This window comes from Calypte anna, chromosome 2 (genome assembly GCF_003957555.1).
Source record: "Calypte anna isolate BGI_N300 chromosome 2, bCalAnn1_v1.p, whole genome shotgun sequence".
NCBI lineage: Eukaryota > Metazoa > Chordata > Aves > Apodiformes > Trochilidae > Calypte > Calypte anna.
In genome coordinates this window covers 64,069,329-64,078,922 of record NC_044245.1, presented here as the reverse complement: position 1 = coordinate 64,078,922, position 9,594 = coordinate 64,069,329, and the positions used below count along the sequence as shown (strand labels likewise).

General features: G+C 44.7%; 1 protein-coding gene across 1 annotated transcript; it reads left to right on the top strand.

Moving 5' to 3' along the window:
• The first annotated feature begins 275 nt into the window (after positions 1-275).
• On the top strand, positions 276-5,066 carry EDN1 (endothelin 1). Its single transcript, XM_030445274.1, has 5 exons — positions 276-548; positions 755-893; positions 1,849-2,007; positions 2,271-2,378; positions 3,766-5,066. Exons 1-5 carry the CDS (start codon positions 485-487, stop codon positions 3,902-3,904), a joined length of 609 nt encoding a protein of 202 aa, XP_030301134.1. The 5' UTR covers positions 276-484; the 3' UTR covers positions 3,905-5,066.
• The last annotated feature ends 4,528 nt before the right edge of the window (positions 5,067-9,594 follow it).

Sequence of the window (9,594 nt, the reverse complement as noted above, 5' to 3'; positions counted from 1 at the left end):
CCCCGCCCCGCCCCTCCTTACCGCGGGTCGCCCCCAGGCCCCCCCCTCCACACACACACCCTCCTTCTTCCCCCCCCCGGCAGCCCCGGCCGCCGCCGCCGCTCTGAAGTTTGCAGGCGATTTCCTTTCCAGCCCGGTCTTATCTCGGCCCGCACGTTGCCGCGCGGTGACTAATAGCAGAATAACATTGTCTCGGGATAAAATAGCGCCGGGGCTGTTTACCCGCTCCATGGGGGTTCGCTATAAAAGGGCGCCGGGGACCGCCGCGCCAGACAGACGCGCCGGGGCGCACCGAGCCGCTGCCTACCCCCGCTGCCTGCCCCGCCGCCCACGGGACGCGGCTCTTCGTCCTCACGCCGGGATAGACTGTCCCTTATTTTTTATCTTTTATTAATTTTACTCCTTTTTCACCCCTTCTTTTTTTTACCTTTCTTTTATATTTTTTTTTCCTTTACTTCTTTTTTTTTTTCGTCCGCTGCCTGCTATGGATTATTCCCAGATGATCGTCTCGCTGCTCTTCGTGCTCTGCCCGGGGCTGCTGCCGGCAGGTAGGTGCCGGTCCCCAGCCACCCACCGCCACATGGGTTCGGGGCTCACCCCGGCTCACTGCCGGCTGTCGGGGAGCGCCGCCGGGCCCCCCGGGGGAGGGCGGCCTGAGGAAGTCGAGGGCTGCGGAGGGAGGGGATGCCGTCGGGTGATGCCGTCGGGGTGCGTGGTTGCCGCGGGTGCTGAGCTCTGCCGCTCCATCCCGCAGCCCTCGGAGCCGAAGCGGGCGCCCCGTCGCCCCCCGCCGCCGCGCATCGACGCCCCCGGCGCTGCTCCTGCTCCTCGCTGCTGGACGAGGAGTGCGTCTACTTCTGCCACCTCGACATCATCTGGATCAACACCCCCGAGTGAGTGGACCAGGAGGGGGCTTCGGCAGTTGCCGAGCACAGGGTTCGCCTTTGGCTAGAAAAAAAAAGCGGGGGGAAAGGGAAGGGAGCTTAAGAAGAACAGATGCCCTGCAGAAATGGGAAGGGGAGGGAGGAATGGTTTTTTTTGCACGGTCTCTCCTTTTGCTCCCCCCGGCTCCTGCCTTTCTGCCCAGTTTTCTCTTCTGTTTTCTGTTCACTCGGAGAAAGCAGGCAGGATTTGACCACCTAGATCGAGCAGATAGCTCTTAATAGCCCTAACACACCTGCGTTCCTAAAATCTGGGCAGAAGTATTTCCTTTGGGTGCTACTCAGCAAAGGCCGCGGGATACTTTTTGCTATGAATCAGAAGCAGCCTAAATGCCAAAAGTATGATTTTGCCAGCCTGAATTTGCCTGGCCGTTTTTCTTTCCAACAACTTAGGAGGCTAAAAGGCTTACTTTGACATGAGCTGGCTCCTCTCCACTTCTTGCTGCTCTCTGCAGCAAGTTAGCACAGCCCACGTGTTAAGAGGGTACAGTGTCCATTTCTATGCTTTCCTCACCAAGTAGTGAGCTAGAGCCTCACCAGTGCAGATAGTGACTGATTTGTTCTGCTGCTGAGTTACCTTGGAGCAGAGGATCTCTGCTTCCTTCAGTATTGGCAGTTACCGAAGTTCAAAGAGATGAGATTTTATTGCTTTCTATTGCACAGAGGGGCTTAGCAGCCTTATGAAATCACAATTAAAAGGTCATTAGCCTTGTCAGTAGCCACCCTAATGAATATGTTGCAGGGTTATCAGAAGTATTTGCATGGGAATTATGACCAACAAGGCATTCCCAATCCCACAGCCTTTACTTATGCAGTCAGTCCCATTGATAAGATTGCTCAAAGTGCCCTGCTGTTTTGAAGCTGCAGAATCATTTGAATGACTTTCATGTTGTCTCTTTGATCATAGGAAGACTGTTCCATATGGTCTCGGAGGCCCTTCTCGATCCAGGAGATCCCTGAAGGATATGGTGCAGGAGATGATCACTGAACCAAGCAGCAGATGCCGATGTGCCAACCAGAAGGACAAGAAATGTCTGAACTTCTGCCAGACAGGAAAAGATCTCTGGTGCGTCTATTGTTGCTACTCTTTAAAAGGCAGTGCTTGTAAAAGGGATGGATTGTGGTAGACTTACTCATTTTGACACTTGCTGAGCAACAAGCTCCCCAGAGCCCTGCCTCCTACCTGACTACTCACAGTGCTATGATACATACTATGGTTTGGCCCAGACAGATTGCTTATTATAAGCCTTGGTTGATGAAATGCCTCACCTTGTGAACTGCAGACTCAGGGCTTTTTTTTTAACAGCAACATCTCTTCACTTTTAACAGGGCTCAGTCCACAGTGGAGAAAACCTCACGTCACCTCAACAAAGCTGGCAGCTGCACTGGACTCAAATGTATGAACCGACAGCTTGTCGACAGCAGGAAAATGAAGCGGTGAGTTTCTTCTCATCCTCTTGTAGTTCCCTGCAGTAGCAATAGAGAGCACAGTTCACCTGCCTTTGGGACAACGTGGGCTTAGCTGACTGATTTCATCTTAAGAGAGTTACAGAAAAATAAGTGAGCGTCCCAGAAAGGCTTTAGTTCATGCAGCAGGTTCTTAGCCAGGGAAGACATGGGTGCTGAGATCTGTCTGGCATCTTCTATTTGCTTACAGAAAATGAACTCAGTTATAGGCCTAAAGGTGTATCCCAAACGTCAAGAGTATGAAATAAATGCTGGCAGAAACAAATAGAGCCTGTCATTTTAGTGTGTTCATGCACTGTCAAAAACCTACATCACAGCTACTCTAAAATGAAATTGAGTCAGAATGCCTTTTCTTAGGTACTTTACTCCATTTTACTGCAGAAAAAAAAAATTTAACTATCCAGATTCTGAATATATTCTTTCTTCTGGCTCTTGTGGCTGGCTTTTCAGAATGTAAGGGGCAGATTACTACTTTTCTTACCTCTTGTGTTGCCCAAAAAACCTGTGTAAAATGAGTACAGGATGTCAGCAATGGATATGACTGCAAAAAAGATTGAGGAAAGAGAAAGCGAAAACTAAATTAATATTTGAGCCCTATTTAATATTTGAGATTAGCAGTAAATTTCAGCATTGCCCTTAGGGGGGGCATGAGTAATAAATTGAGTGGCAGTAGGCAGCAGGATCATTCCACCGTGCAGTTCAGATGTTTGGACTTGGTGCAGCTGTGAACCCACAGAGGGGAAATCAGTTTGGAAGATGGGTGTGAGTACAGCTATATCAGCTCTGGCATTCTGTGTTTGATCCTGTGCTCATGTAAAAGTATGGCATACAGAAATTTGCCCATACAAAAGAAGACTCTTTAGTGCTACTTTCAAAAGCAGAAGAGGATCTATGGGAGCAGGCAGCTTGATGATTTTGGGTGAGACATAGGCCCTGGAAGTCTTAAATGATTTTTTGAAATGGAGCTTGCTTACTTAGTTGAAAAATGCCTCCATTCATTGGAACCCAAACCAGGATCAGGTTTCCCTAAAAGAAACAAAACAGCCAAAACCAGTAACACTAAAACCTCCTGATTTTAGTTGATCTGATTTGATACATGCTATTTAAGGAACTCTAGAGTATTCATATGTGAATGAATATTTTAACTGCTTTTAAAATTTTCATTTAAAATCTGAATCTGGTATTTCAAGTGGTTTAATTCAGAGTAATTCTGACAGAGGTATAGCAGTCAGCAGTTTCTGAGGTTTCCATGGCAGAAATCTGGACTGAAGCTTATTTAATAAACAACTGAATGCCTACACAGTGAATCTGCATCTTCATTATTGTAACAATAAATGTATGTTTCTGATTTTTACAGGCTGGAAGCCATTGGCAACAGTATCAAAGCTTCCTTCAGTATTGCAAAGCTGAAGGCTGAGCTCCAGAAAGGGCGGAAGCTGAAACATAACAGGGCAAACAAAAGTCAAAGCGTCTGGGAAAGCCTGAAAGCATCCTAGTGAGAAGATCACCTGAGTTTTTCTCCGCCACACTTACTGACTGAGTGTCACCAAAACTCTCTCTTGACTTCTAACATTCCACGATGGCAAAGGGCCTCCCTGTCTACGTGTTTGCGCAGCAGAGCGACACATTAAGGAAGTCCCATATTTGGAGGTATAAAAGCAAAGGATTTAATAATTTCATAATCCAGATGGATGGGTAGAGGGTGTGAAGAGGAATCTGCTGCAACGTGCATGAAAAGCCATCTTTCTGAAGACCTGTTTGAACACTGCTTCTGGAATGTCACCCATCAGTCGGGCCGCTTTCAGGGCCTACATCAAAAGCATCTTGCAAAGAAGACCTCACAGATGTGCTTAGAAAGGACAGAAAGCAAAATCTGAGTGGACAAACTGCAAAGCAAAAAACTCTACCTTTTGATTAAAATGCAAAAATGAAAGCCACAGTGCTACTTTAATCAGGACTTACTGCATATATACGTCTACCTCGCGTACTGTTTGTTGCACTCCTGCTAGAGTATTTTTACACCTTGTTATTGCCTTTACTAATCAGCTGCAACCCTTTGCCTTTTCTCCAGAAGTCTAGTTTACTTGTACAACCAGAGTTATCTGTATGTGGGTTAGACACTGTGGTTGTTTGCATAGTCCAAGTTCTTTGGTTTTGGATATCAAAGGACTCTCCAACATAAAATAAAAGTAAGACACTACTAGGTTGCCCATAACAACACTATTTGGCTAACTGAAGTTCTAAAAATAGAGGTTGTTGTGTCTTACGTGCCACCATGTAAGACACATGTAAAAATGCACTGAAGCGAGGATGTGTCAGTGGCTGTTGTGAGATTTATTCAGTGCCTTATTTTGTGGAAATGCATTGAGACAAAGGGTTGTTTTGACTTATGTCAAAAGGCTAATATTGGGTGAATGTTTATAGCAGTTAATTTGTTCACATTGTTGAATTTGCTGAAAGGTTGAATCTTATGTGCTTATTTTTTGTGTTTTGTATTTATATTCACACAAGTTCTTCATTATATTTACCATGTTGAATACACATTGAAGTAGGCCATATTGGTCTATGCATGTTTTACAAATTTCTGTATGAAATTGGGAAATGCTTTATGCCTATCAAGGTAAATATCTTCAGAAATAAATATTTTTCATTACTGTATTGCCTTGTTTTTCACATGTCCTGATTTTCCCCATGATGGTTCCATGTACAAAGCTGACCTAGTGCTTGCATACGATTGCCTATCAGCCAGACTAGCCAGGTCACAACACAGTTTGTGTCAGATGTGAGACAACAGATTATACTTTTTTTAGCTTCAAGCTTTCTCATCAAAACTTCACAGAGAAATTTAGATTGGCCAAATTAATTTATCCTGGAGCAGCATTCTCACACGACTGATGCCTTTTCCATCCAATAGTACAAATTATAGTGCTGTACTTTCTGTGACATTAAAATATGGCCAATAAGGGTTTGGATATAGATGAACTAGAGGAGAAAATGCACACACTGGATGGTTCGTGGGATGCATCAGACTAGGCAGTATTATGTTACTTATTACTATGCTACCCTAAAAGCCTTATCCCAGCCCACTCAAGTTAAACATGGAGACTTCAATGGAGACTGGCCCAAGCCTGGGAGAGAGCTAGAGCAATAGTCAAACCTTGAATGTTTCTAAACATTGGCCTGAAGTGGCTATAGCTGGAAAGATGCTTAAACCAAGTAAATGGATGAAACAATCTGATCTTACAGGAAAAAACATAAGTACAATAGTTAGCCCATGGATAAAACTTGAGAGTTTTGCTTGTGTGTTTGTTAAAAAAAACTTCTATAAACAAATATAATACAAGGTATGTGACACTTAAAAAACACTGACAGCAAACACTTAAATTTTTGAAATTGTTCTGGCCTCCTTGCCAATTTTCCTTTGTTTGCAGTATTTCTCACACCCAAACACCATAAGGCTGAATAAAGCCCATATCATGTTCCTTCAGGCTGTTGTGGTACATTTTGGAACAGTAAGCCAGTGAAAGGATGGCAGTGCTGGCAGCCTGGGTCCAACAGGAGAGACTGGTCCTGGCAGTAGGAAGGAACCCGGATCCCCTGTGCTTCTGCAGGGCTGCAGGATGTGACCCTTGGAGTTACCCTTGGATCCCTCCACAGCCTGTGCTAACTGTCTGGGACATGCACAAAGCTGTGACCTCATGTCAGGTATGAAGAGACCTCACTGACAATCACTGGTTTTCCCTTTTTTCCACTGCCTTTGGCAGGGAATTGAAGAAGCAGGTAGTAAAAAGTGTTAGGAGAGCAGGTGGTGTGCCCCTCCTGGGGAAGTGACCACCCATTGGCATCCCTGTCCCTGTTGCACCTGTTTTCTCTCCCAGGAAAAAAGGTGAGGAGAGGAGAAATTCTGGGCATGAAGAAGCACCACAGCAGCAGCACCTGTGCTGTTATTAAGGCTGGTTAGCCGGATTTTGTAGGTGGCCAGGCTAAATGGTGCTGTGGGTGGGCTTTAGTAGCCCAAATTCCCAGCCAGATGCTTCAGGGATTCCTGAGAGGCCATCCTAAAAATAAATCTGTTCCTTCTAGGGTTTTCTCTGCTCGTGGCTGGACTTGAAAGCTGGCTTTCATCATTCTTTCCTTCCCTTCCCCATAAACTTCCCTGGGCAGCCTGTGCCAGTGTCTCACCACCCTCACACTAAAGAGTTTCTTCCGAATGTCTAACCTAATCTCCTCTCTTCCAGTTTAAAGCCGTTCCCCCTTGTCCTGTCACTCTATGCCCTTGTAAAAAGTCCCTCCTCAGCTTTCTTGTAGGTCCCTTCAGGTACTGGAAGGCCATTATATGGTCTCCCAAGAGCCTTCTCTTTTCCAGGCTGAACAACCCCAACTCTCTCAGCCTGTCTTCACAGGGGAGGTGCTCCAGCCCTCTGATCACCTTTGTGGCCCCTCCTGTGAACTCACTGCAGCTGCAGGTCTGTGTAGTGACAAGCACCTTTTGGGGTGCCCTTTGGGGAAGGCATGGTTCCCAGAGCCATGGGAGGTTAAGAGCCTCGTGTAGCACTGGGCCTGAGGGGTGATGCAGAGAGCATAGAGAGGGTGAGATGCCCTGATGCCAGGGGCTTGCAGGCTTTGGGAAGAGTGGCCAAAGCTGCTTCATGCTTCTCAGGATGCTCCAGGAGCCCATTCGTGTGTGGCAGGGACAGAAGGGGATGCGCCCCTGCCCCTGACCCCGCGCCACGTATCTTCTGGCATAAGAGCATTAAACTGCAGCTTACCCTGGTTTGCATTAATGAGCTGGACTGAAAACCAGAATTTAACAAACTGTTTGTCTCACTGAATAAGCAAAAGGGAACTTGAAGCATTTTATCTTAAGGCTGGCTCACATACAAGTACCAGGGCTTGGTCCCAGAGGTTTGCTTCTTCTCAAAGTGAGCTCCAGGGCAGAAAGAGATTCAAAAACTCAGGCCAGAACTCCCGTGAAAAAAGAGAGGTATGGTATGTGCTGGGATTTATGGCACCGAACACAGAGCAGTGTAAAAGTACATTCTTATTTATAATAAACGACCTGAGAGAAAAAATATTCTACTTGAAGCCAATGGAAACACTGTGCTGACTAGAGAGGCAAGGCTGCAGAGTCAGGGCTTTCATTCTTCTCTTAAAAAGCAAACCTTTCATGTCCATGATCCATCTCCTTTTTAAGTGAGATGTTCTTCTAAACCAGGATGAAATCTGAGAAGGATGAAGGGATGTATAGAGAAAAGAAGGCCACCACTTTCCAGAGTGGATGCACTCTAATGGTCACAAAATACACGTGATGTTGGACTGAAATTGCATCTTGAATAAAGAGCAAGGAAAGACTCCATTCCCCAGCTGTTAAAAAAATTACATCTCCCATTCTGATTTTTCCTGGATTCAGAATGGCTATTTCTGAAACTGCAAAAAGTTTCACAGGGAAAGGCAACTAGTTCTTTTGAAAACTAGGTTCGCTGTACTTACTTTGTTTCAATGCTGTGCATAATTCTTTCTTGTTCTGCTGATTTATTTTTATTTTCTCTGGAAAAAGGCTGTTTTGACAATATATCAAAACAAGGTATACAATAAAACAAAGCTCCAATGTGTGAGTCAGGCTTCAAGTCAGGAAAATGCTACAATGCTCCTGAAATTCCTTCCATCTTATCTACATAATTCTGACCTAATTTTTCCAGAAATGGCAGCTCTAATCTGCACCATGCTATCATGAACTGCCCCAAAATAATTCCTGCAGGATGTCCTAATGTTGCCTATAGGAGTTACCAAATACCAGCCTCTTTGTTCACGTTTCCTTACATTAGGCTAAATTTAGCCACCACAACACACTTCTATATTTACAAACACAAAATGATCTGGATAAACCTCTGTTTGACTGCTATCTGATGTTTACTTTCTTCACACTCAACTGTTTGGCTCTGTGTATATAAAACCCTATCAATTTTGACTTCGCCTGTATCGTGGTGCTATTATTAGGTTCCTTGGGTAGAAATACAGCTTCCATGCTCAGACGGTATCTTTATTTAATTTACTGTTCTTCCTTCGTGACCTAGGAAACAAAAGGATGGAGTATTTGATTAATTAGAGGAGAATGCTTGGAAGCTGTGATGGTGAATGTAAGCATGCAAAGAGACAGAGAGGCTCAGATAAAGTACAAAGATAGTGGGAGATCCTTTTTCCTGAGGTAAACATCGTGCAAAGGACATTTCGGAAACTCAGCCAGAATGGGTGTTTGTGTCTTTCTTTATTTGATATCTCTGATCAAATCTGAGCTGGGTGAAAAATGAGAGGGAAGCCTATTTTGCTATTTCTCAATATGGTGAGATGATTGGTTGGTATGTCTTAGTGGTGTGCCTGGGACAAGTTCCTCTGCACTGAGGAGGTCAAGGAGACCTGAGTTCTGCCAGAAGTCCACTGGGTCAGTCGGTCAGCCAACAATTCCCTCAGCTTTAGAGGCATCATTTATGCCAGTGAAACAAGAGCAGGATTTGATCCAGAAACGATTTGTTCTTTCTGGTGTCACCATGATGGGGGAAACTGAACACCAAGTTCCTCGTGCTAGCACAGGGTTCTAGTGGATCTTGCTGTGCTTGGTGTGGGTTTGGATTTGGTTTTTTTGGTTTTGTGTGGAGTTTTTTCTCCCCATAAGCATTTTCTAGTAACAAATTAGATAAATACCACTTTGGTAAGCAGTGGGGCAGTTTGCTTCTGTCTCCACAAAGCTGCCTTTAGAAATGGATGAGCCCCATGGAGTTTGTGGTTTCGTCAGCCTCTCCAACTATTTTGGGGGCTGTAGCAATTATTTGAGTTCACTAACTGTAATTCAAACCCGCACTGTTATATCTTTTTTTTTCACAAAGAAAATAAAAATAAATAAATAAAACAAAACCCCCAAACAACAACAACAACAAAATAACTCCCCTAAAAACCAGTCCTAAATCCCCAAAAGGAAAAAATATATTATGTGTCAATCACTAGAAAGAAATCCAAATTCTAGTCTGGCAAGAAGAAAGCAGTTCTGTATTTTGGTCATACATATTTGATTTGCATTTTCCTCTGCTTTCTCCACCTCCTTTCACAGACACAATTCAATCAAGCACTTAGTGAAGTGTCCATCATGGAATCCTAAACAGTGCCCTAAGGACTTCTGTAAAGGTAGCCATGT

Bases quoted from the DNA above. Each gene is read 5' to 3' on its own strand.
- EDN1 (XM_030445274.1), top strand. From the start codon at position 485: ATGGATTATTCCCAGATGATCGTCTCGCTGCTCTTCGTGCTCTGCCCG. The intron at 549-754 runs GTAGGTGCCGGT...TCCATCCCGCAG, and splicing joins CCCGGGGCTGCTGCCGGCAG to CCCTCGGAGCCGAAGCGGGC. The intron at 2,379-3,765 runs GTGAGTTTCTTC...TGATTTTTACAG, and splicing joins GACAGCAGGAAAATGAAGCG to GCTGGAAGCCATTGGCAACA.